Here is a 27569-nt window from a genome sequence, read left to right as displayed (position 1 = left end):
GTAAAGGAAACTGAATTCCTGGTTATCTGTGACCTTTTTTTCTTACATTTGACATTTCTTCTGTATTACTGGAGTCTTCTTAGCTGACTGATAATAAGTCAGCTAACTGACAGTGTACTGGCTGGCTGCACGTGTCGCTCATTTTGTAAGCATGCTTATAGATTCCTTGAAAGATCATTTACGTGCGCGTGTGTCCCACTCTTTTCAGAGGTGGATGACCTGGCTCAGTATCTGGACCAGTTGCTGTCCATACCGAAGCACAGCGAAAAGATCAGCTCCCACAAAGGCGGTCTGAACCGCTTCCGGGCGTTGGCCAGAAAGACCCGTGAGATGGTCTCACTGGTGCACAAAGCACGGGAGCTCGACATCCACAGTGAGCTGCGTGCCTTCTACTCTATACTCTCTGTCGTTTGTGGAGGACTTTTTTTCCCTTTTCTTGAAATGTTGTTTCAGATAAACCACACACACACACGGTCACCATCTAGGTATCATGACAATGTTCCTCTGACCTCTCCCTCCACAGACGTGCACATGTACCTCCCAACCAAACTGTTTCGCTCCCGTCAGCCAAGCCTTCACCTGGTGGATGTAGATGGCAGTGTATGGCATTGTACCTTGTGAATGTCATCTCTGCGGAATTATTAACCAGTATGATGTTGTATCCACACAACACTGAGTTGTGCACCATGTTTCTGTCTCCCAGGGCTCAAATGCCACACCTCCAGCCCAGATGAATCTGCCCAGGGACACGACTGGAGCTATAGACTACCAGGCCCTGGTGCAGGTGCTGAAGCAGACCCAAAACCTTCAGGATCAGGCCGACATCCTCTACATTTTCTTCAAAGACAAGTAAGGACCCATTCTAAACCATAAATTCCCTATACCCAATGAGTGGTTGGTCTTGGTTTTGCTGGTCGATTCATACTAGCTAGGTAGATTTTGTAGAGATGGGCTGATTTGTGTTTGTCTGTGTGTGCGTGTGTGTGTCAGGGGTATGGACTGGGACACTAAGCTGCACGGTAAAGGCTCCACTGTTAGACGGCTGCTGAGCAGTCTGTATGACAAGGCTGGGAACCTGAAACACTGGGGCCTCGTCCGCATGATCTCTGGCATGCTCCGGAAGAAAGTGGAGGAGCTGGATGAGGTATCTATCCACTCACTGCCCATCTCACTGTCACACCACACCATTAATAGGACGGGTTACACTTGAACTTGGTGTCGGAAATTAGCCGCATAACCACAGTGGGACATATTTCAAATCCATTCATAACGGTTTATCCTTCTTACTCATGTTGATTCATGCACGGTTATTTAGGTTAGCCAGCGTACATGGTTGATCAAATCTAAGTTCTTAAATGACAGGAAGGTAGTGCCACGTCTCAGCTGATCAGATATATCATTCCAATGTTTTTTTGACCTCTGAACTTTAGGTGTTTTGCTTTGTTGACAGGCCTGTTCAGATCTGCTGGCCCACCAGAAGCACCTGACAGTGGGTCTCCCCCCTGAGCCAAGGGAGAAGACCATTTCAGCGTGAGCTCACCGTCCTCAAAGCTTCACACACCTGGCACCCTCATGACAGTATTCAGCATATATTTTAGAAAGCGACAAAATGGAGACAAGACAGAACCAAGCTCTGCTTTGTGAGTGATGTTGTCATTGTATCCACACAGCCCCATGCCCCCTGACAAGCTGGCAAAGCTAATTGATGTGGCCAGTGAAAATAATCTGACCATCGCCATTCTCACTCAGGTAGGGACGATATGAACGCTCGTTGCTCAGATATTCAAATTATAATTCTGAATGTAATGGTTACTACTAGTCCCAGCGGTATGTTAAGTGTTGATTTGTGCCTCAGCGTGCTGTAAACTGGTGTTTGTGTTCCCCCCTGCAGGAGATTATGGTGTTCCTGGCAATGTGTATCCGCACCCAGCCAAAACTCTTCAGTGAGATGTTCCGTCTCAGGATCGGACTGATCATCCAGGTCATGGCTACTGAGCTGGCCCAGTCTCTCAACTGCTCTGGTGCGCTGACATAGCACTAATGCTAGGGTTACAACCTTCAGATTGATCTTAAAGACGGCTCCTTCCATTATGTTATACAGCATACGATGGCATCACCGCATTAGACGTTTGCGGACAGTCGGGCCCATTTGAAAGCAACCATCTCTATCATTTCTATGTGATGTGTCTCTTTGAGATGTAAGGTCAGAGGAGGGAACATGTATAAATAAGAGTGTGTATTCTCTGCGTGTTCCAGGCGAGGAGGCCACTGAGTGTCTGATGAACATGAGCCCTTCAGAGCTAAAGAACCTCCTGCACCACATTCTCAGTGGGAAAGAGTTTGGGCTGATGAAGAGCGGTGAGTGACAATAGCTTCAATCATCGTTGATATTAGTAGCTTACTGGAGAGCTGCTCAAAACCAGCACGTACTGTATGTTTTCTCTGTTTCATCTTAATTGTATTTTGTCAAGTAGCCATTTGGCTGTGGTGTTCTTTATTTTAAGTGGATAATTGTTCCTACTGTATATTTGTAGTGCGTCCGGGCGCAACAGGTACAGACTCCATTGCCATCCAGGATATTTCGCCTAACTCTAAGAGTGTGGGCGGGAGCAAACATCTGAGTAAAGTGAGAAAGCTGGTAAGGACACTATACTGTGTTATGACTGCATACAGAAACGGTAATCATGACAGAGATCCAACAGCCTCCAACTGTATGGTGATCTATGTAATCAATACAGATATACCATTAAAGATGTACGAATGTGCACACTGATAGATTTGCCTTTTACTTGTGTTTTGCAGTCCTTATCAGTGCATTCCCTTGACATCGAGAACATTGAATCAGGGGTGAGTGGCTTGGGTCAGTGAGTACAGAAAGTAGAGATTGAGCATGCACAAGTATGGATATACACGGAGTGAACGAAACATTAGGAACACCTGCTCTTTCCTAAAGACTGACCAGTTGAATCCAGGTGAAAGCTACCCTTACTGATGTCACCTGTTCAATCCACTTCAATCAGTGTATATGCCGTGAGACAATTGAGACATGGATTGTGTATGTGTGCCTTTCAGAGGGTGAATGGGCAAGACAAAAGATTTAAGTGCCTTTGAACGGGGTATGGCAGTAGGTGCCAGGTCCAAAATGATTGCCACCCTTGATAAAGATGCGCAAAAAAATTATATAATACAAATACTGAGCTATATTGTATGTAAAAAATAATATATATTATTTTATACTAATACAATTGTTCAGTGAAAGAGATTTTGTTTTCAATACTCCAGCACCCTCCCCTTGCGAGGATGACGGCACTGAGCCTTTAAAAAAATGTTTTATACGATAAGAGAACACTTAAGGAGGGATCTTAGACCACTCCTCCATACAGAAGCTTTCTGTCACGATCGTCGTTAGGTGAAAGAGAGGACCAAGGCGCAGCGTGATATAAATACATCTTCTTTTTAATAGAAGAAGAAACGAACACTAATACAAACTAGACAAAACAACAAACGACCGTGACGCTATCAAACGAAAGTGCAAACACACGCAACTAACGTCAAAACATAGACAATTACCCACAACCTACCTAATGTCTATGGCTGCCTAAAATATGGCTCCCAATCAGAGACAACGATAGACAGCTGTCTCTAATTGAGAACCAATCCAGGCAACCATAGACTTACATAAACACCTACACTGAACACAACCCCATGAACTCTACAAAACCCCCTAGACAATACAAACACCCTAGACTAGACAAAAACACACAAACTTCCCCCATGACCTAACTAAAATAATAAAGAAAACAAAGATAACTAAGGCCAGGGCGTGACACTTTCCGGATCCTTGATATCCTTCGACTGCGCTTATGGACTTCCCTCTTCGATTCAAACCCCAGGTTTGCATTTTTTACATAAGCAAAAACAAAAGACAACTTAACATTTACACACATTGATGACATCACACTTGCTCAGACCCACATCTTCCGACAGTATCCACACCCAATGTTGTTTCTAATGCTTGTAAGACTCTGCCCCATCTAACTTCAGATCATGTTGTTTGTCTTTTTCTGTCTGTATTTTTTAATAATAAAGCATTTGACCCTTCCATTCTCTTAACGTAAACCAGAGGTTTTCAATGGGGTTCAAGTCCGGAGACAGATGGCAATTGCAAAATGTTGATTTTGTGGTCAAAAAACGTCAAGGATCTGGAAAGATTCTGTATGGAGGAATGGTCTGAGATCCCTCCCAAAGTGTTCTCTAATCTCATAACATTTTAGAAAAAGACTGTCTTTATCCTCACGAGGAGGGTTCGTTCTATAATAATCAAAACAGGGGTGCCAATAATTTGGACCCATTTTTTTTTATTACCTGTTGAACAGAATCTCTCTGAGCAACAATTTCTCTGAGCAATTATATTAGTATAAAATAATATAATGTCCCTTTTTTTGCAAGCAAAATAGCTCAGTATTTGTATTATTTATTGTATACAGTGTTTTTTGCTCATCTTTATCAAGGGTGCCATTATTTTGTACCTTACTGTATATATTAATATGTACAGAACTTCAGATCATGTTTGTCTTTTTCTGTCTGTATTTTTTCAATATTTTAATAATAAAGCATTTGATCATTCCATTCTCAGTCAAAGGTTTGGACCCACCTACTCAGTCAAAGGTTTTTCTTTATTTTTACTATTTTTACATTGTAGAATAATAGTGAAGACATCAAAACTACGAAATAACACATATGGAATCATGTAATAACCAAAGTGTTAAACAAATCAAAATATATTTTATATTTGAGATTCATCAAAGTAGCCACCCTTTGCCTTGATGACAGCTTTGCACACTCTTGGCATTCTCTCAACCAGCTTCACGAGGTAGTCACCTGGAATGCATTTCAATTAACAGGTGTGCCTTGTTAAAAGTTAATTTGTGGAATATCTTTCCTTCTTAATGTGTTTGAGACAATCAGTTGTGTTGTGACATGGTAGGGGTGGCTATTTGGTAAAAGACCAAGTCCATATTATGGGAAGAACAGCTCAAATAAGCAAAGAGTAATGACAGTCCATCATTACCTTAAGACATGAAGTTCAGTCAATAAGGACAATTTCTTCAACTGCAGGCGCAAAAACCGTCAAGCGCTATGATGAAACTGGCTCCCATGAGGACCGCCACAGGAAAGGAAGACCCAGAGTTACCTCTGCTGCAGAGGATAAGTTCATTAGAGTTAAAAGCTTCAGCATTTGCAGCCCAAATAAAATGCTTCACATACTTCAAGTAACAGACACATCTCAACATCAACTGTTCAGAGGAGACTGCGTGAATCAGGCCTTGATGGTTGTTTGCCTTTCTGAAAAGAACCACTACTAAAAAACACAAATAATAATAAGAGACTTGATTGGGCCAAGAAACACGAGCAATGGACATTAGACTGGGGGAAATCTGTCCTTTGGTCTGACGAGTCCAAATTTGCGATTTTTGGTTCCAACTGCCGTGAGACGCAGAATAGGTGAATAGATGATCTCCGCATGTGTGGTTCCCACCGTGAAGCATGGAGGAGGAGGTGTGATGGTGTGGGGGTGCTTTGCTGGTGACACTGTCTGTGATTTATTTAGAATTCAAGGCACACTTAACCAGCATGGCTACCACAGCATTCTGCAGCGATACACCATCCCATCTGGTTTGCACTTTCTGGGACTATCATTTATTTTTCAACAGGACTATGAACCAAAACACACCTCCAGGCCGTGTAAGGGCTATTTGACCAAGAAGGAGATGGATGGAGTGCTGCATCAGATGACCTGGCCTCCACAATCACCCGACATCAACCCAATTGAGATGGTTTGGGATGAGTTGGACCGCAGAGTGAAGGAAAAGTAGCCAACAAGTGGTCAGCATATGTGGTAACTCTTTCAAGACTGTTTGAAAAGCATTCCTCATGGAGCTGCTTGAGAGTATGCCAAAAGTGTGCAAAGCTGTCACCAAGGCAAAGGGTGGCTACTTTGAAGAATATCAACTATATTTTGATTTAACACTTTTTTTGGTGACTACATGATTCCATATGTGTTATTTCATAGATTTGATGTCTTCACTATTATTTTACAGTGTAGAAAATTGTTAAAAATATTTTAAAAACTTGATTGAGCAGGTGTGTCCAAACTTTTGACTGGTACTGTATATAACTTCTGGGAATACAATACCACAAATATGTATTATGTGATAAACTCAAGTGGTTTTATACGATCTAACAATGAAGAGAAAGCTTAACTATAATTGTTTTCCCCTGGTATGCTCCAGCGGTACAGACTCCCATCCATCGAGTCGTTGCAGAGTGCTACAGAAAAGATGGCAGTGAGAGACAGCCGCCATGGCCAGTGGTTACGTAGGAGACGTCTAGACGGAGCCCTCAACAGAGTCCCTGTTGGCTTCTACCAGAAGGTCTGGTCCATCCTCCAGAAGGTGAGATGCTGTGGGTGACGGGTGCTGGTACTCTTTGCATAGTAGTCCAAACACTTTGTTCTAGCTGGTGCATGTATAATTAGCATCCGTGAAACTTGTTTCTACCTGGTTCATAGTTGTAATTGTCCTACTTTCTTTTTCAGTGTGACGGTCTATCTATTGTGGGGTGCATTCTTCCAGCGTCAACCACAAGAGAGGTACGCCCTAAAAGATCTCCAGGCTGAGCCACATCAACTTCACGTTGCTCTGTGGAATACTCCTTCATCAAAATTATTTCATCTTCCTGTACACATTCAAGCACATGCTCACCACATGCTCACCTCTGAACCAGATTTCAATATCACACCACATGATGCACTGTCTATTTCCTATCCACCTCTCCTGGGGGGTTGTTGATCACAGATGACCCCCGGTGAGATCAAGTTTGCGGTGCACGTGGAGACGGTGCTGAATCGCGTGCCCCAGCCAGAGTACCGCCAGCTGCTGGTGGAGGCCATACTGGTGCTCACCCTGTTGGCCGAGGTGGAGCTGGAGAGCATCGGCAGTGTCATCCATGTAGATAAGATAGTCCACATGGCCAGTGAAATGTTCTACCACGACCAGGTCAGTCAGTGGCCATACGGTAGTCTCACCTCTGCTGGCGAAACAGACCGCTGTTCTTTCAGCATTGATTTTCACAGTGGAACATATTGTTATTTATTTGAGATTGTTTATTGGGCTTGTTATTCAGTTACATTTACTATTCTTTTAATATTTATATATTAATTTACTATTTATGTATTTACTACTATTCAGTTACATTTCCTGTAAACCCCCACATGTTAAAGGACAGTAAATAGCACAACGGGCAGTCTTTGCAATGTCATCCTTACATTGTGTCCATATTCCCCTCCTCTGCAGAAAGTGCTGGGGGCTGACGACAACCTTCTGGAGAAAGATCACTCCAACGGGATCTGCAGGCTGCTGTATGACAGCGCCCCTAGTGGCCGCTACGGCACTATGACCTACCTCTGTAAAGCTGTGTGCACCTACGTCCAGGACTTCTTGCCAAGCGGTGCATGTGCCATCCAATGAGCTTCTATTCGTCTGGGCCCTCCAATTAGCTAACAGCAACACATACTGTAGTAGGGCTCAGAACCTGAGAAAGGCTGATTTTTATCTAGTCACTCGACCTTTTCATCATGGAGGTTAATTTGTTTTGATATATCACATATCCCAGCAAGCCTGTGCCTGACCTGAACAATCGCTGTGAGGGATCCCAGTATTTTAAATACAAACTTCCTCTGATAATATGGCAGATTATTCTCAGAAAAATGCATGAAGCTAGGTTTCCAGACTCGTTGTTATTCACAGCAGGTAGATGTTTCTTACCATAAAGATGGTGCACCGTGATTCTATGTCAGAGTGAGCGATTGTTGCAATACTAGTGGTAGTGCTGCTTTTGAAAATGATCATTTTCCGATTGTGTTTTTGTGACAGGTGTACTGTATGGATCTCTGATTAATACAGTGTAGTGGCAATCTTCATCTTGTACACTTTGTGAGTGACAGTGCTTCAAGGCTCTCTCATAGCCAACTCATATGATCCAATCGGACAATTATTCATGAGTATGAATGATGCTTTAACCTGCCGATGTTAGCTGTCAAGGTGATTATCTGTATATCCAATAGAAACATGCATTGCACATCTAACCAACAAGCTGTCACTGGTGAAAGATACAGAGGCTACAGTGAGCAGCAAGATGAGGACCGCTGCAAAATAACGACATAAAACCTGAGCAACATATGACATTTTATTCAATTGTCTTCCAAAAACAACAACCTCTGCATTTAAAAAGAAAAAAACCAATTGTTTATAACAATGTAATTTAGCATTGACAATACAGTGTTATCAATCCATTTGATGTACAAAAAGAAATGAAAAATCAAAAAAGGTATGGACCCTCACTTCCAAAACAGGACATCCTGGACAATGCTTCGTTTCATCACAGGGGGAAAAATGACCGTTTTCAGATGGGCAATATGGAATAGAACACGGTAAACAATAGATAGGTATACTGTGCTCATATTGTGAAATATGCATAAATGTATATTATACATAGCCAGAGTACATCAGGCAAAAAGTGACAATGCATGTTGACATCTTTCGGTGGCTAAAAGATAAGGGAGCGAGATTTTCCACTGCAGGCGTAAAGGAAGATTACCAATATTGGCCGAGAATGACGTGATCCAATGGAAGAGGGACAAGACTGAACACACTTAGAGAAATCCAAAAACGTTGGCAGAGTACTCAAAAAAAAAAAAGAGCAAGCGTTCAACAAAATGTATTGAAAATAGCAACGCTTTCACAAGGAGGGGTTTACAAGACTTGAATGTCGAGCTAGCTAGGCGATGCATAGCCTTAATATTCATGTTGTTTCACAAATGTGTGGTCTCGTAACTGAATAGATATTTGATAAGAGCTTTGAATTGCATTTCAAATGCAAAACAGACACACAGTTATATCTGCTGGGACACACACATTTATGAACGCTAATGGACGCTTATGTAAAGAGGTAAGTCAAAATCTCATGGAGAAATTCAGAAACATTTGCAAACACACCGGTAAGTGAAATTTCACATATGATCATGCTCTTTACCGGGCACACAAGTCAATAAAAAGACAACATTAATCATGCAAAAAGACTTGTCGCTGAAATCAAATTCCTCCAAATTGGATATCAGCAATGTGACCTCGAGAAAAAGCTGCGCTTGATGACTTTGGTGCAAAATGTTCCTGTACGGAGAGGACAGTGTCCACTGCCACAATGAAGACACTCTTGGTAGACCAGATGTGATACTGTTGAACCCAACCCCCATCCCTCATCAAGATACACACAAACATCACAGACGTACACCCCATGACACCACCAAGCACAATGACCCCACCACAGACACAGCAATAACAACCCATGTCTCCCAATGGGCTATCACTTACAGAGCACATGTCAAAAAACATACAAGCTTATATACAGAGGACAGCGTAACAGTCAGAATTGGTCTATGGGACTGCATGAACTTGCATAAAAGCATTCAATTGACACAGATGACATTGAGACAGAATTACGTTTCAAAGAACATCTACAAAATGTGGGCTGGTCACAGGGCATCAGAATGCGGTAGTCTTGACAGAGCCAATGATTAGCAGAATGAGAGGCTCTACAGCAATCTAACAGACGACGGACTTGTATTGAGACACGTTACGACACTTGACTACTCATTGCTAAATACACACTACCAGATGGCCTGGATGACTTCAGTGACCCCACTGACCTCGGAGGACCAGAAGCTGGGAGGCCTCGTTGAGGAACACTACCCTGTTTATCTCACTGGGAAGGCATGGACATATAGAAACACAATCAATAGAAAACAAGGATTTCCCCAGCCCCTTTGACTGTACATCCCAGCAATGGTTTTAGTTTTGTGCAGTAAAACGCTCGCCCCCTCCGGGGTTTGTGCTATATATGCCGTCTGTCTGTCACCGTTACGTACGCCGGGGAGTTTCTGACAGACATGACCCTCGATCACATTTACAGATCTCTCTACTTCCTCCTCACTTGTCCTTTGCCCTCCGGCAAAAAAAATGGTCCCAGGTCAGCAAGCTAGGCTCTCTCTGGGGCTGGAGTTACAACGTGGCAGATAGTTGCTGACTTACTGGAGCGATTGTCAGTTTCACTGTCTCGCGAAGCAGAGTCTCCGAAACAAGCTCCTCAACAAACATTCTCCCGGGGTTGGTGAGGAGCCACACCACAACAAACTGCCACTCAGAAACACAACAACGACACATGCGACGACTCACTGGGCATCGACCTGGGGGCGATACGAGAAGAAACACAAAGAACACTCTCCCAACGTTTACTCACTGACATGGGGCGAGACTGGTAGGACCATTACAAGGACGGCGTATCTGTTTCAAAGAGCAGAAACGAATGAGATGGCGGGAAGTTCCACGCACCGTTGTGGTAGCTAAAGGAACATGGATCACATATAAAAACAACCTGAAATAGCATCGAGCAGAGCGAACAACGGGTGGCACGGCAGACGCAGAATGTGTCATGACTTACGACGGTTCCGTATGAACTTGAGTGGGCCTTCTTCATTTCTTTCATAGGAGTACACCGTAGGTCTATGTAGGCACGGAGCACACCATTTAAAACTAGTACAGTGGGCAGCCCTCGCCACACAGACCATAGCTTTCACAGGAACCTACGAAAACATGACACAATAGCTTCTGTACATTTAGATCCGAGGGCACCGCAAATGAACACACAGACAGATATACTGTACATGCACACACGTACACAAACCACGTGTCTCCAAGCCATTTGTCCAATGTCTGACTAGAACTGGTTGTGAAACAAAAAAAATTGGAATGAATACGGAGTCGACTCCAAAATGTTTGGTGAACATTGATTGAAATGCATGAAAACGGTGGCTACCGCAACTCTGACATGAACATTGGAGAGAAAAGACGTAGGAGTTCTGTAGTGGTTTGTATGAGATCCTAATTGGACAATGCGTATGTACACCCTTGGCAAAGTTCACATTGATTAAAGTGCGTGCAAACTATCAGAGAAAGAGATGTCCATTGACACTGACGGATGGGGGGGGGGGGGGGGGGGGAGCAGTCGTCTAGAATTCGCTGCAAAGGGGCCAAGCTCCAAACTGGAATGCAGCCGTCGTCATAGCATGGGTTCAAACAGGCGGAACGATACCCGTTCAAATGAGCAAATCAAATACAGAATGAATGTGAGCTGTGACTTGTCAAAGGACTTAGATGGGACTCTTATATCAGCCATGATGCAGAATGTAACAGAGGTTCCATCCCACAAAGAGGCCACTGAAAGAGCACCGACACCAACACATCACCAGTCTGTCTCCACCACCGTCTTCTGCTCCTTTCTCTCTTCCATCTCGCGTTGCATTTGGTTCTGGTTGGTTTTGTCTCTCTGCTTTACTGTCATGGTAAGATACTCCCGGTCCTACATGAAGTGCATCTGCATAGGAAAATACGCCTGTTACGGTTTAATAATATCCGTCTAGTTTTAAAAGGCTTGAGATTGTGGATTATAAATATCTCAGTAAAAGAAAAACGGGTACTGTAATACCAAAGGTTTCATAGTAACAAGATCTTAAATAATTCCAGAACCTACTGGTAAACAAACAGTAATTAGTATTGACAAATGAAGTATTAAACAGTAACTGATACAATATAAAGCAGCAAAGACAGCATTACAATTATGATTATCCTACTTAGGAACTGATGCCTTGAATCATGATTCACATGCCAGAAGTGGTTGGGGAATGGACAGTGAAGAGTGGACAGTGAAGAGTGGACAGGGAGGAGTAGACAGGGAGGAGTGGACAGGGAGGAGTGGACAGGGAGGAGTGGACAGTGGACAGTGAAGAGTGGACAGGGAGGAGTGGACAGTGGACAGTGAAGAGTGGACAGGGAGGAGTGGACAGTGGACAGTGAGGAGTGGACAGTGAAGAGTGGACAGTGAAGAGTGGACAGTGAAGAGTGGACAGTGAAGAGTGGACAGTGAGGTGTGGACAGTGAGGTGTGGACAGTGAGGTGTGGACAGTGAGGAGTGGACAGTGAAGAGTGGACAGTGAGGTGTGGACAGTGAGGAGTGGACAGTGGACAGTGAGGAGTGGACAGTGGACAATGAGGAGTGGACAGTGGACAGTGAAGGGTAGACAGTGAGGAGTAGACAGTGAGGAGTGGAAGGTGAGGAGTGGAAGGTGTGGAGTAGACAGTGAGGAGTAGACAGTGAGGAGTGGACAGTGTGGAGTAGACAGTGTGGAGTAGACAGTGTGGAGTGGACAGTAGACCGTGAGGAGTGGACAGTGAGGAGTGGACAGTAGACAGTGAGGAGTGGACAGTGAGGAGTGGACAGTAGACAGTGAGGAGTGGACAGTGAGGAGTGGACAGTGAGGAGTGGACAGTAGACAGTGAGGAGTGGACAGTGGACAGTGAGGAGTGGACAGTGAGGAGTGGACAGTAGACAGTGAGGAGTGGACAGTGGACAGTGAGGAGTGGACAGTGAGGAGTGGACAGTAGACAGTGAGGAGTGGACAGTAGACAGTGAGGAGTGGACAGTGAGGAGTGGACAGTAGACAGTGAGGAGTGGACAGTAGACAGTGAGGAGTGGACAGTGAGGAGTGGACAGTAGACAGTGAGGAGTGGACAGTGAGGAGTGGACAGTAGACAGTGAGGAGTGGACAGTGGAATTACCTGGGCTCCTGGCATGGGAGCGAATGGATTGGTGTGCCGAAGGACAGGTTGGTTGTACATCATATGCTGTGGTGCCATCATAGGGACTCCACCCATTTGCCCCATCTGATGAGGAGGCATCTACAACAGGGAGAGATGAAATGTAAACTGGGTATCAATGGTCTTGGTGTGCAGATCCCCCCTCAGACCCGACCTCATATTGGTATTGTTATTTTACATTGTGTGACGTTTTATTCATTTTTTTTTTAACTTGAGTTTATTCAAGTTTATTTTCTTAACTCTTTTTCTTGGTTAAGGGCTTAATAAGTAAGCATTTCAGGGCAAGGTCTACTACGCCTGTTGTATTTGACGCGTGTGACAAATACAGTTTGATGTGATTGTTTGACCTGGGTACTGTACCACGGTGCAGATCATTCCTTACCATTCCATAAACAGGCACTTGAGGTGTCGTCATAGGAAAAGCCACTGGAGCCGGAGCCTACGGAGAAAAAAGGCGAAACGGAAAAATGAAAGACCAGTAGAACACACTGAGGAATGTACTTGTGAAAAAATGCAGTGACTCCCTCTACAGAGAGTCATGTACTTACATAGCCAGTATAGATCATTCCATTCTGCAGCAGGGTTGAGGAAACGAGGAGGAGGGGACGAGGCAAACGGAGATAGGAACGGATGGCGGATTAATTCAGTGGGGATTTTACGAGAGAAGACGGAGGGAAAAACGAAATGAAAAGAGGAGAGAAATAATTAGAGAGCAAACGAATTCAAATAGACAGCGGGCAAATGAGAATCGCCAGCGCCTGTGAAGAGTAACCACTTCCATTTTTCGAAGATGTGATTTTCAGACAATCATAGAGTTTCTAATGTGTGCTACTAGATTTCATGAGGAAAACGAACGCTACCTTCTGCATTGCTGGCATGTCCTCAGTAATATATTTGGTGAGCGTGACCAGGCGTGTATGTCTCACCATTTGTGGTATGGGCATAGGTTGAGGAGCCATGGGGGCATGATGGTTCCAGTTGGGGGTGGTGCACATGGTTTTGGACTGCCAGTGAGTCCCTCCCGTGGGCTTCTTCTCTACCAGCTGGGTCCACTGAAGCTCTGGCCTGATGGACAAACACAGGGTTAAAATACACCCCACAGCATTAGAGCGAGACAGATTAGATCAGGATTCATAACTGCTTGGATGAACAGCTACATCCCAATATATTACTGTAGGTGCTCTCAGCTCCTTTTCAAATATCATATACTCACTTTTTGGCTGGTGTTCCTCCGAACTGCAAGTCTGGAAAATGAGCGGTTAAGATATGTTAAATGTTCAGATGCTGTTACAGAGCATTACTGTGTATGACCATTTTATGACTCCTGAAAAATGTTATAATATGCAAAGATACATGTCAAATAGAGGGAAAAAGAGACTCACTGCCAACAAGGTTGGCTAAGGAGGAGTCCAGGTCAGTGGGCATCATTTTCCCCCCAGACTGCAGTGGTATCCCAGGGCTGTGGATGTGTGTGGGCTGAGCTGGCTTCAACAGGTCCCCTGGGAGCCCCAAACCTGAGGACAGAGACAAACAGGGAGAGAGAGTCAGGCTCCAGGTCTCAAAGGGAGAGAGTCAGGTCTGGCTAATGCTGAGTGATTAGTGCTTTTTGAAGTCAGTTCGGTTTGATTATTTTTAAAAAGGAATCAAGGAAATGAAATAATGACATTAAAATGATTTTAGAGCTTTTTAATGGAAATTCCAAAGCCAAAAATGGTGAACATTCAATTGACAAAACATTGAAAATATTCCATAGTCTCTGGTATGTCCACATTGGGTAGGCATCAATAGAAAAATAGGAAATTACTGTGAAATATACAATATTTCAGTTCTGTATATTACTTAGTTTTTATTTAATGACTTTAATATTTTTTATTCAGAACACCATCTCATCTCGGCTTTGGTAGTAGCAGCCAGCCAGCCAGACCATCTAACGCAGTGGTATTCAAAGTAGGGGTCACGACCCCAACTGCAGTGGGGTAGCCAAAATTAGGAACCAAAAATTAAGAGTACAGATTATTTTTTGGGAAGATATACAAATGTTTTTTGAGGAAGATAATTTGAAAGATATAATTGTATTGAGTAAATGTCTTTATTGGTTTTATTTTCATTTGACGAGAAAATAAATTCATTTAAAAGTCATTTGTTGATTTAAAAATCGAAATGTATCGATTTTAAGGTTGCATCATCGGATTTGGGGTGGCTTCGAGTTGCAAGAAATGATTGGAGGAAAAAAATAGGATCCCCGCTGAAAAGGGTTGAATACCCCTGATCTAACGTTATCGCTGTGCTCCCCATACTATACTGTCTTTAGTCATCCTATTTAGCTGAGGCTAGCCTGCCTAAGTATGCTGCAGAGCTGTCTGACGAAATCAATTGACTAGTTATTCAAGGTAGATAACGCATACTTTCACGAACTGTCTCTGTTCCTCTCTCAGGCGGTCTATGCGGTCTGTGTGTATCCTAATTTAGCAGGGGGAAAAGTGTATCCGTCTCTGTCTGAACCGGAAAGAACAGGTGCAATGGATTATTGTAATTGCAGTTAATTACCACATTTTGGCGATGAAATAAGTTTAATATTTGCTTCATGAAAACTACAACTCCCTTCAGCCCAGCGTCGCACGTAGTTCTTGACATTATTTCTCTCGTGAATGATTTGATTTCGCTCTAGAGAAACCGCGCACTGGGCTCACAAAAAAACACGACTCAATGGAATTCAAGTAATAGTACTGACATCGGTCAATTAGTTGTTTAACAGACCTGCCAACCCTGTCCAACTTTTTAGTGCAAATGCATTTTTAGGAGCATTGCCTCTATAGCTAATGCCGGACACTCATTGGGTAGGCATCATCGCGCAGTCTTCTAAACTCCCGACTCCATTTAACGCCAAGATGTTTATATTTATTTTTGATTATACTTTTGTAATGCATTTTGTGACGTGGATCATAATTACAGTCAGTCTATCCGATTGCGTGATCCTCGTAATGTTACTTGGAAAATACAACTAACGGGACGCGCAATTAAATGTATATATATATATATCACACTCGCACAAATGCGACCAGTTATTTTTCGTATTTGTATTGCATTTCTTTCACTAGCAAATGCGAGTGAACTGCAGGCACTTTAGAGCCCACTGAATGTCCATCTTATGTTCGCTAACGTTAGCTTGAAACAATTAGTGTTTACCTTTCCACAACACACAGAATCGAAAAGGGATTTGACCATGTGTTTACCTACAGCTGACAGTCGGCAAACTCAGCATCACAACAAACAGCAGGAGGGGCAGACACCAGGTAGCTATGTCGAATAATGATGTATTAATCTCCATGTCTGTTGACACAAACTCCATACATGTCTGTGTGTTGCAGCTCGAGAATCGGGATGTTAGATTTACTCAGTGGATATTTTTTTAAATTAAAATATAGATATTTTTTAATCAGGCCCTATTCATTTCTGCATACTTTTAACTCGGATCTCGTACCTGCACACATGGACAGAGAATTGCGTAGTTGGTACGCTAAATGCTTGCATGTTGGCAGGTCTGGTTAATAACCCCAACAAACAAACAAAAATAGTTAATCGCTCAGCACTAGGTCTGGGTCACACAGGGAGAGACAGTCAAAGTCAGTCTCAGGTCACAGTGAGAGAAGGAAAGAGAGAGAGAGAGGGTCAGGCTGCAGGTTACACAGAGAGAGAGAGAGTCAGGCTGCAGGTTACACAGGGAGAGAGAGAGAGTGAGTCAGGCTGCAGGTTACACAGGGAGAGAGAGAGAGAGAGTGAGTCAGGCTGCAGGTTACACAGGGAGAGAGAGAGAGAGAGTGAGTCAGGCTGCAGGTTACACAGGGAGAGAGAGAGAGAGAGAGAGAGAGAGAGAGAGAGTCAGGCTGCAGGTTACACAGGGAGAGAGAGAGAGAGAGTGAGTCAGGCTGCAGGTTACACAGGGAGAGAGAGAGAGAGTCAGGCTGCAGGTTACACAGGGAGAGAGAGAGAGAGAGTGAGTCAGGCTGCAGGTTACACAGGGAGAGAGAGAGAGAGTGAGTCAGGCGGCAGGTTACACAGGGAGAGAGAGAGAGTGAGTCAGGCTGCAGGTTACACAGGGAGAGAGAGAGAGTGAGTCAGGCGGCAGGTTACACAGGGAGAGAGAGAGCGAGTGAGTCAGGCGGCAGGTTACACAGGGAGAGAGAGAGAGAGTGAGTCAGGCGGCAGGTTACACAGGGAGAGAGAGAGAGAGTGAGTCAGGCGGCAGGTTACACAGGGAGAGAGAGAGTGTGAGTGAGTCAGGCGGCAGGTTACACAGGGAGAGAGAGAGTGAGTCAGGCGGCAGGTTACACAGGGAGAGAGAGAGAGTGAGTCAGGCGGCAGGTTACACAGGGAGAGAGAGAGTGAGTCAGGCGGCAGGTTACACAGGGAGAGAGAGAGAGTGAGTCAGGCGGCAGGTTACACAGGGAGAGAGAGAGAGTGAGTCAGGCGGCAGGTTACACAGGGAGAGAGAGAGAGTGAGTCAGGCGGCAGGTTACACAGGGAGAGAGAGAGAGTGAGTCAGGTGGCAGGTTACACAGGGAGAGAGAGAGAGTGAGTCAGGCTGCAGGTTACACAGGGAGAGAGAGAGAGTGAGTCAGGCGGCAGGTTACACAGGGAGAGAGAGAGAGTGAGTCAGGCGGCAGGTTACACAGGGAGAGAGAGAGAGTGAGTCAGGCTGCAGGTTACACAGGGAGAGAGAGAGCGAGTGAGTCAGGCGGCAGGTTACACAGGGAGAGAGAGAGAGAGAGAGAGAGTGAGTCAGGCGGCAGGTTACACAGGGAGAGAGAGAGAGTGAGTGAGTCAGGCTGCAGGTTACACAGGGAGAGAGAGAGTGAGTCAGGCGGCAGGTTACACAGGGAGAGAGAGAGAGTGAGTCAGGCGGCAGGTTACACAGGGAGAGAGAGAGTGAGTCAGGTGGCAGGTTACACAGGGAGAGAGAGAGAGTGAGTCAGGCGGCAGGTTACACAGGGAGAGAGAGAGAGTGAGTCAGGCGGCAGGTTACACAGGGAGAGAGAGAGAGTGAGTCAGGCGGCAGGTTACACAGGGAGAGAGAGAGAGTGAGTCAGGCGGCAGGTTACACAGGGAGAGAGAGAGAGAGAGAGAGAGTGAGTCAGGCGGCAGGTTACACAGGGAGAGAGAGAGAGTGAGTGAGTCAGGCTGCAGGTTACACAGGGAGAGAGAGAGTGAGTCAGGCGGCAGGTTACACAGGGAGAGAGAGAGAGTGAGTCAGGCGGCAGGTTACACAGGGAGAGAGTGAGTCAGGTGGCAGGTTACACAGGGAGAGAGAGTGAGTCAGGCGGCAGGTTACACAGGGAGAGAGAGAGAGTGAGTCAGGCGGCAGGTTACACAGGGAGAGAGAGAGAGTGAGTCAGGCGGCAGGTTACACAGGGAGAGAGAGAGAGTGAGTCAGGCGGCAGGTTACACAGGGAGAGAGAGAGAGTGAGTCAGGCTGCAGGTTACACAGGGAGAGAGAGAGAGAGTGAGTCAGGCTGCAGGTTACACAGGGAGAGAGAGAGAGAGAGTGAGTCAGGCTGCAGGTTACACAGGGAGAGAGAGAGAGTGAGTCAGGCGGCAGGTTACACAGGGAGAGAGAGAGAGTGAGTCAGGCGGCAGGTTACACAGGGAGAGAGAGAGAGAGAGTGAGTCAGGCGGCAGGTTACACAGGGAGAGAGAGAGAGTGAGTCAGGCTGCAGGTTACACAGGGAGAGAGAGAGAGAGAGTGAGTCAGGCGGCAGGTTACACAGGGAGAGAGAGAGAGTGAGTCAGGCGGCAGGTTACACAGGGAGAGAGAGAGAGTGTCAGGCTGCAGGTTACACAGGGAGAGAGCGAGCCAGGCTACAGGCAATAACCCTAGCCCCAGGCATATTGTAATGCTATTTCAGTCCTGTCAGCTGTCCAGTAGAGTGATACAAGCCATATTGACTCACCAATCAGAGAGAGAGGGCATCCAGCAGGGATAGGTATCGTAGCAGGGAAGAGGAGAGGAGGAATTTGCATTGGGAACACAACTGGACATTTCATTTCTTCTAATAAAGGTTGGTGTTGACATCAATTAATATCTTATTTATGTCCTGCAGTGACTGATTTCTGTCCATCACAATCTGCTCAATGTACCTGCCTTCGTTTTAAATACAATACTACTCTTCAAGAGTATACAGTGTGTGTGTGTGTGCGTGCATGTGTCAGTATGTGTTTTTGTGTCCCTCACCTCCCCAGGCGTTGTTGTTAGACGGCACAGTGTGTGTGCTCTGGATGTCCGGGTTGAAGGTGGGCTGGAGGTTGAACAAGTCACCGGTGAGATTTGGCACGCTGGGGAAACAGAGGAGAGAGACAGACAACAGAGATAAAAATCATAGCAGAGCAGACCCCATCAGGCCACAGGGCAGAGAGGAAGAGAGTTACAGCGGACAGGACCAAACACTTGGAACACTGCCATTCAGCCATCCATTTTAACGTGGCTCACAGGTCCTTTCCGCTGATAACCCAACTAATATACTGTGAAGTGATTTAACCACCTGCCATTTTAAAATAAGATACATTACAGTTTATATTATACAAACTGAACAACCTGTGTGAAACATACCCAATAGGTATCAACTTAAGCACGAGGATTATCAGACCGTAGGGTCGGCTTACTTATTTGTAACGGATACAACAGGTGAGTTGGAGAAGAGGTCTGTGGCCCCGCTGCTGCTGTTGGCACTGCCCACTGACTGGGCGCTGGGAGAGACGGTCGGCGTCTGCACGTCATTCACCTTGGCTCCCTCGTCCTGTGGGACAAACGCACCAAGTCAAGCCGCAAAAAGTGACAGTACAACAGGGTTGAAAAAAATAAATAAATTCTGACACATTCATACAGTAGCGCATCTACATTGTAATGAAAAGTTGCTATACGGTGACCCCTGTCTGACCTTGAGCCTGTTCTCGTCCTCCTTCTCGTCCATGCGGCTGAGGGAGATTCCAGTGCTGGACAGTGACGACACAGCACTAGACAAGGTGTTAGCTCTGGAGAGACCACACAGCGCTTATCAGTGACCACCACGTACACTCACTGTCACACACACGGCATTCTGGGACTGACCACTAATGAATAATTCCTTTATTTGTGAGCGTTTCTGACTCTTGCGTGCCGTAATTGTCATATAATAGACAGGTCTGACACACAAACACATGAAACACTCCCAAATCCAGGATAAATGAGGCTGCATTGCCGTTGTAGTCCAGATGACATACTAGCTCTGGGTGGAACACTGGCACAGCATCATTTGCACATTCATCCTCATATCTATCAAAGCTTCAGTGAGTGACAAAACGTTCCGAAATGCCTGCTTCAGTCTAAATGCCTCCTTCAGACACAAAGCCTGAAACATTAGCATCGGCGTGTGTGTCTGTGTGTGCCCGTGTGTCTGTTTGTTGGTTACCTGGTGGCTGTGGAGAGCTCCTTGATTTTCCTCCCCTCCAGAGAGGCCAAATGCTGCTCCAAGGCTTCCAGGAGGCTGCTAGGGGCCTGGTGGAGAGAGGGGGGGGGGGCATGGGGAAACATTAATGCACCAAGTGAGGATAGCACTGTGTAGAACAATTGGGAAAACTCGCGTGCACACACACACACTGCATTTGCATACACTCGCGTACAGGCACACAGGCACACACGCCCGCGCACAGACACACACGCCCGCGCACACACACAAACACAGCGGCCAAGTGGCACATTGTCCTAAGCGTATTCATGTTCAGTCTAGTCTCCATATTTGCAGGTATTTTACGTAGGACAATACATCTGGTATAATTAGGTTTGGCTCCAAGCCAGACATGCACAGATCAGTCCTCTCTCATGCAAGCAAGTACACAGGCCTGGGAGGTCGTTTGTACAGTGTGTCGGCTCCTGTGGGGTTCAGAACACATCACATCGTCTGTTGGCATACGGAAAGGAGCTTAGAAGCCCATTCACAGGTGTGTATAAATGCTCTCACACACACACACACATCCCAGTCCATAAATTGTGAGTTAACCAATGGATTCCGTTTCCTATAATCATTTGGGGAACCATTCATTCATGAATATCAAATTTCATAAATGTATTTTACAGGTTAGAGGAGAAATTCTATTAGCAGACAGTCAAATTATGTCATTAGCTTTAGTGACTAGTTCGAAAAGGTTTGGAAGCCGAACGAGTTAACTCACAGAAAGGCAAAGCGTCTGATGAAAATGAGGTACACACGCTTGGGAAATGAACGGTGTATTTTATAAAGACATACAAAATGATGGTTAAATAAACCAAGGATCAGTGAATTCATTTTCCCACATGTGATACCCATGTTTCAGCGCAACATTTGCTTTTCATTACAGAATGCAATCTTAACACATGCAGTAACTTGCAAAAATAAGAATTTTCATATACTTATTTTGGGGGAATAAGAGAGAATAATGAGAATTCTGGGTATCCTTCTTCTGAGAAATCTAGAATATACTAAAAGTTTCAAATAAACAGAACAAACAAATCTACAGCTCAGTAAAGACATGGGTTACTATTTAGTTGAACAGGGATACATAAGGTCTTCATAAGCACCGCAAACATGACATAATTGACAGAAGCATTTGCTCATGTTCATTTTGCCCCATGTGGAGGGAAACACCATTAGTGTCATTGAAGAAAGCTTCAAACAGTGTTTGTAGCGTCACATCAGATGTTACGCAAGTGCTTAGGATTGCATTATGTATAACATTCAAGTAATATTTGCAGAAACCTATTTGGTAGAAACCATTCGCTGCTCTCCCCACAGCTATTTCGATGGGATGTGTTTCCCGGAAAAAGATATACAATCGTGTTCATTTTGAGGCAACGCAAAGTTAAACTGTGAGAGAAATCAAGAGCTTGATTCCTCTAAGCTATTCTATCAAGAGATGTCATCCCTTGATGTACAAAAGGCTTATATGGGCCTCACACAAGCCCCATACGCCCGTGTTTGTTAGGACAGAGGCTGAAGAGGTGCCGGACTTTTCAGCGCCATTTCAAAATCAAACCAACAGAACATTTCTTATTTTGTGGGTTAACTTTCGAAAAACCGCGATTCAACTATACAAAAGACTCACAAGTCTAAGTAAAGACGTAAAGGATCGGTCTACCTAAAATCTGCCGAAAGACATAAGACCAGGGAAGACTATGTTTTGCACAATCTCCAGAATTAGGAAACGAAATATGGCGCAGCAGAATCCAAGGTTCACATATTAGGAACCCATTTTTGGAAGTAGGCCCTCTCTACCCTAGAGCTCAGAGAGAGGGAGGTAAAAATCAGGTAGAAGAGGAGGGGGCGGTTGGAAGCCTGTAGGGTGAGTAGGGAATGGGAGCGTTCAGAATGGAGCTACATGGGAGATATTGAGATGAAATGCACCACTGACCTGTGTGAGATCTGGGATGTCACCCTGATCAATTCCAACTTGCTGTGTCACAAAAAAGGAGGGGGGGGGGCAAACAAAAACCAAACATAATAAACAAACGAACACAACCACAGAATAAAGGGGGGGGGGGGGGGGGGTAGGTGTGTGGAGAAGGGAGAAAGAAGAATCAAACAAAAGGATCCATTACTCCATGCAGTGACTAGAAACAAAACAACAAAAAGACAACAGGCAGGGGAATTGGCATGCCCACACGTACACACACACACAGGATCTGAAGACTGAGTTTGAAATGAATGTTTACACACTGAAATGCCACTGACAGGTGGGCCGGGTACATTGGGCTGTAATACTCATGTGACTGCAAGGTGAGAAACATCCAAAAGAAACACACAACTAATGTTGACTTTGAACGAAAAAAAGGCAGGGGAGACAAATGACAAACAGATTGTTAGACGAGTAAATGAATGGGCCCTTAAAGTCAACGTTAGCCCGTTTTTGGATAGAAACACACCCCCATCACCCCAAACCTTCCTCCAAATAGTTAACACATCAGTAAAGACAGCAAGAACGCCTTTTAATAAAAGAATGCACGAGAAATTAGAAAACTACAGAGAGATACGGATCCTCTTTGCAATAGGGCCTTGTGAATTGCAAGTTGTACTTTACGTGGATAACAGCAGACATTCATCATTGAAAAAGAGAGAAAGGGAAGGAAAGAGTAAAGGGAAAAAAAACCTCTTGCTAAGACATGCAACGCAGGCATCAGAACAGGCAGCACATGGAGGGGCCTTCACCTTGAGCTTTTCAGGCCCACTAATAGGCTAACCTCCGCATTCATGACCAGCATTAGCCTCCACCACACGGCAACAGAGGGACAGAGAGAGAGACAGAGAGAAAGGGGGAGAGGAGCAGAGGTCCGGGAGAAGAGCCCCACCTTCTTGCTGGATCTACCTGAAACCTTCCTTTCCTCAACACAAGTGGAAAAGGGAAAACATTACCTCTGCAACTTTGAGAAACTCTGACAGCTTGGTCATTCTGTTCAGAAACGTCTTATAAATCTCCAGGGCGTCTTTGCATTGGTTCTTCTTCATATCAAAATATTTCTCTTTAGGATACAAGAAGAAGATCAGTTAACTCGGCGAATTTGGGCTATTTCTTTTATCTAGTATACATTTACAAACAGCAGTGACATCCTAGCGGCACCATAGTTATCTAACAGATATAGAGTGTACTTACCCAGCATGTTGATGACTCCTTCATTGTACGCGGCAAAGAGGCGGATGGAGTCTTTGAAGAGCAGCATGAAGGCGCTGTTGATGACGCCATTGGTCAGTTCGTTAGAGTTAGCCTGGGAAAACAACAGATAAAGAGACAACACATCGAGAGCTCATGCAGACAGCTCACGGTCATCATGTAGCCCATGTTCATTTAAGGACCACCGACACCAAAACCATGGACCCCTGCAGCCTACCTGAAAGTCCAGCAGTGCATCCAGCTGATTCTGAATGATAGGCAGAGTCTTGATCAGCTTCTCAACAGTCATGGTGCGCATCACACCGTCGACCCTGTCGACAAGAGGCACGGAGAACCGCTTTAACGGGGCAAGCGACGGACAAACACGTTGCTCTGAACAGATAAAGCATGTCCGTGTCAATCACGCTGAAACTCAATATAACGCACACCATATCCAAAGTGGCTGCTGAAATGTGTTGGTCAGTTGAGCTGGGTTACCTTCAATCTATTTAAGACCTGTCTCCACTGATGTAGCTTAATGATGCATCTTAGTGTGACACGGGGGAGGTGTTCCACGCTCGCCACAACAGGGCATCTTACCCTCTCTTCATCTTGGTGAAGTCCACAGCCACCAGTCTGTAGGACATGGCCTTCTCATTCAGGTACCTGCTGTAGCGTCTGATGAACGTTGACATGTCATAACCTGGCAGAGAGGGAGCACTTGTATTAGTATAAGTGCTAGCTGGTGGCTTACAGAGCCAAACCTCTGCAAGCATTCAGAACGACGGTTTGAACTTTTGAACTGCGCATTTTCTGTTTATGCATTGCACGTTTCTATGCTGTTTTGTAGCTGTGACTTATGTACAGTGTGGGGTGGAATTGCTTCCACGGACAAATTCCCAACAGTACCTTGTAATGCTCCCTTATCCAAGAAGTTGTTCAGGTTAAAAAGTGTGTTTCTGGACGCCAGATACTGGATTAATCGCTGGTGAAACAAAGAGAGCGGCAGCGTGATCATAACCAGTAAGAATAAAGATTAAATCAGTGAATAATATATAATAATATACTGTAACCCATTTAACAGATGCTTTTATCCAAAGTGACTTACAGTCGTGCGTGCATGCATTTTCTTTGTACGGGTGGTCCCGTGAATTGAACCCACCGTTCTGGCGCTGCGAGCGCCATGCTCTGCCAACTGAGCGACAGAGGTCCACTTTAACAGTGAAGCCAGTCTGTCAGCGGGTGACTCACCTCGTTGCCGTACATCATGAGGTGGTGCGTGGTGACGAGGGCCTTGAACACCACAACCCAGCTGTTGTTGGCCGTCCTCTCAAACAACGTGTCAGCCAGGTGGGGGACACTCACGTTCAGCTCGTTGGTGCAGTGGATCAGGTCTGCCGACGACACAGAATGGTGACATTTGAAAAAATGTAATAGTGCTTTCGGTGCTTAAGAAATGTTGTACTCTACTCTACACTGAGGCTGATCAACTCACACACAGTTCCTCTACACTGAAGACGATGTGGGCGATGAAACTACGGAAAACCATTCATTTCCAATGAAGAGAAGCGAAGTGGGTGGAGGACCATTTGACGACGCGAGCATGGGCGACAGACGTGAACAGGGTGGGACCAAAGTTAGGGAAGCTGAACTTTATGCAAAAACTCTGCGACATCGATGAGCTAGACCGATCGAGGCTCACTGGCTTCCAGCCCTCTACTTGATAGGCTGCTAATACCTAGCACCACCTAGCTTGCTTGCACCCACACAAGGGCAAAGTTAGCGTGGCGAGGCTGAATACAAGTGTTAGTGAAAACATATTGTCATGCTGAAAATTCCTAGCAGCAGTTGGATCTCTGCTCGGCCCCTCGCACCCTTCAATAAGATACACGTTCTTTTACTAGTGAATTAACTCTCACTTATTATGCCTTAATTACAGTGACTAAGCCGGCAATTAACATTTCAAATTGGAATTCTGATTGTAAAACAGACGGTCATAAAAATAACCTCAAATATGATTGTGTAGTCCTTCAAGACATTTCACTGTAGGAGGAGTCTAAATTTATGCTAAACCTTAAAAGGGAACATAAAGGAAACATAAATGGAATATCAAGGCGTCCGGATAATCCAGAGGAATTACACTCTTTAAAGAACTAAATTGCAGTCGGGTACCACATTTTTACATCACATTTGAAGTCTTCCCAAATGCCACTCAGAGAAATTTTATTTTAGCTTACGTAATTCCACTCAGCATGACTCTAAAGTGACTAAAATGTTCACAATTGGATTACTTTGGATAAAGGTTGGGCAAAGAATTGTACAATTAAACATTCCCTCCCCAGAAAAGAATCAACCTGGCAGCACATGATGAGACCTGGGACCTAACAAGCCTACCTTGTTTCACTGAACCAATAACCCTCTGGGTCTATGGCATTTTGTTGCAGCCCAGAACAGGACTGATTGATCTTAATTGATTGACTGGACACAATGTTGATTGTGTCAAGTCATTATTTGGGTATAAAGCCACCTAACCTAATCATCAGTAGTTAAACGTGGAGAAAATACTTTCTACCCAATAATGACTCCAGTTCCACATTCCCACACACAGATAAACATACAAATGTTGAGATCAAGATGGTCTCTGACACTGCTGCCACTGAACAAATATGAATGACCCACGGACACCAGCTCATCACGAACTGAAGTAGCTGAGAAAACTCTACATACATACACCACAATGTACTAAGGTATTATACCTAAATTAGACACATTTTCCTCTAGAACTCAGTAGGAAATGAAGAAATGGTTTGCAATTGGTAGACTGACTCCAATTGTGCTTCTTTAAACCTACGCTGCCAGAAACATTTTCAGAGCCTATTAAAAGGGAAATTTACAAAAAATATTACTGCATACAATGATGAATAAAGTGTAGTAGGCTGTTTATGATCACAATATGTACATTTGCATCTGATTTGCTTGCTGTTTGGGGTTTTAGGATGGGTTTCTGTACAGCAGTTTCTGACATCTTCCTGATGTAAAAAGGGCTTTATAAATACATTTGATTGATTGATTTTCCTGTATGACACTCAGGAATAATAATATATTTGTCTCATCATGTTCAGGCTACAACACGATAGACTACTGTAGGATAATGATTGACTACTGAGCCGTTGAAGCCTATGATGCGCAATTATTCATAGCCTAATAGAATCATTTCGGTAAACCCTTGGCCATACCAAACATTATGTACATCATGACAAATATAGGTCGTCTTGAATATTCAATGTAACCAATGCTTTTGTTGCTGGTATGTAGCAACGGCGGTGCACTGGTGGTGTACTTAACCTACAGTCAAGGTGTTTCTTCTTGGGTCCGCTGACTTCATGCGTCGTGGCCTTGCAGACGGCTTTGCTTATAGCGGATCCTGTCATGCTGTGCTGAGCCGCAGCGATCCGATCCGTGATAGACTGTCCAGACATATTCCAAAAGCAGTAATTGGGGAATCAGAAATCAAATTGTCTTTAGTTATGATAGTGAGGGTGCCCTCTAAACAAACTGCCCGTCTGAAAACAAAAACGTACACTGACGCGAATCCGATGGGAGAATTCATACGGCGGCCAAATAAAATTGACGGCTACATTCAGTAAACGAAATGGCAATCCGATGTCCTCACAAATATAAAATACAAAAACCTAACCTGAACGACCCACACCAATATCAGCTCAGAATGATTCGTTCGGAGGTCGCGATGCTACAATATATCCGCGTAATAGCTTTCCAATGGTGATGCCGGTTAGAGTGTACAGCCGCAACAGTAGCCTGCATGAATACAATTGAGCATCAGGAGAGCAACAATCATTGATTAGTTAGCCTACCAATCCTCGGTTGGTGATCACGCGACGTTCTCTCTGGTTATGATTGGGGCTAGACTAATTTTGAAGCCGTTACAAAATAGCATATTAATGTATTTTCTCTCAAACTCCCCTCTGTTCGTGTCGAGGTCTTGTAGCAGTGACTCCTCCTCGTTTTTCCATATCCTTTAATTGACGTGCTCCATATGGTTTATTCTGATTGCATTTAATCTTTTTACAAATGTTTTTTTGTTAGGTAGTCGATTATTATTATTTTTCACTCAAACTTCATGTGTAA

The 27569-nt window shown here is 44.6% G+C and overlaps 2 protein-coding genes across 2 annotated transcripts in view; one reads left to right on the top strand and one right to left on the bottom strand.

Annotated features, from left to right (window-relative positions):
• The window catches only part of LOC120057599 (phosphorylase b kinase regulatory subunit alpha, skeletal muscle isoform-like), a 24601-nt gene extending 16318 nt beyond the window's left edge, over positions 1–8283 (top strand). The window contains exons 19-30 of the mRNA XM_039006172.1: positions 454–588; positions 704–849; positions 991–1144; positions 1451–1530; positions 1671–1749; positions 1892–2021; positions 2257–2358; positions 2535–2638; positions 6294–6455; positions 6599–6652; positions 6858–7058; positions 7356–8283. Coding sequence (XP_038862100.1) covers positions 454–588; positions 704–849; positions 991–1144; positions 1451–1530; positions 1671–1749; positions 1892–2021; positions 2257–2358; positions 2535–2638; positions 6294–6455; positions 6599–6652; positions 6858–7058; positions 7356–7529 — 1521 coding nt within the window. The 3' untranslated portion in view covers positions 7530–8283. The remainder of the gene's footprint in view (positions 1–453; positions 589–703; positions 850–990; positions 1145–1450; positions 1531–1670; positions 1750–1891; positions 2022–2256; positions 2359–2534; positions 2639–6293; positions 6456–6598; positions 6653–6857; positions 7059–7355) is intronic.
• Positions 8234–27569, bottom strand: LOC120057598 (phosphatidylinositol-binding clathrin assembly protein-like). Its single transcript, XM_039006171.1, has 19 exons — positions 26770–27569; positions 24672–24814; positions 24330–24405; positions 24021–24123; positions 23659–23752; positions 23424–23535; positions 23186–23292; positions 20637–20673; positions 20213–20414; positions 19703–19796; positions 19428–19561; positions 19000–19100; positions 14153–14284; positions 13984–14014; positions 13697–13835; positions 13319–13342; positions 13153–13209; positions 12732–12851; positions 8234–11490 (listed from the first exon to the last, which is right to left on the bottom strand). Exons 1-19 carry the CDS (start codon positions 26897–26899, stop codon positions 11476–11478), a joined length of 1851 nt encoding a protein of 616 aa, XP_038862099.1. The 5' UTR covers positions 26900–27569; the 3' UTR covers positions 8234–11475.

The sequence above is a fragment of the Salvelinus namaycush genome, chromosome 12 (assembly GCF_016432855.1).
Source record: "Salvelinus namaycush isolate Seneca chromosome 12, SaNama_1.0, whole genome shotgun sequence".
NCBI lineage: Eukaryota > Metazoa > Chordata > Actinopteri > Salmoniformes > Salmonidae > Salvelinus > Salvelinus namaycush.
The sequence above is the reverse complement of the archived record's forward strand: the minus strand, read 5'-3'. Positions and strand labels throughout refer to the sequence as shown.

What these genes read in the sequence shown, in the direction of transcription:
- LOC120057598 (XM_039006171.1), bottom strand. Translation starts at nt 26,899, where the DNA reads ATGTCTGGACAGTCTATCACGGATCGGATCGCTGCGGCTCAGCACAGC. An exon ending in CTATGCCCATACCACAAATG is followed by an intron (nt 13,343 to 13,696) that starts GTGAGACATACA and finishes ACCCTGCTGCAG; the next exon opens with AATGGAATGATCTATACTGG. An exon ending in GAATGATCTATACTGGCTAT is followed by an intron (nt 13,210 to 13,318) that starts GTAAGTACATGA and finishes TTTTCTCCGTAG; the next exon opens with GCTCCGGCTCCAGTGGCTTT.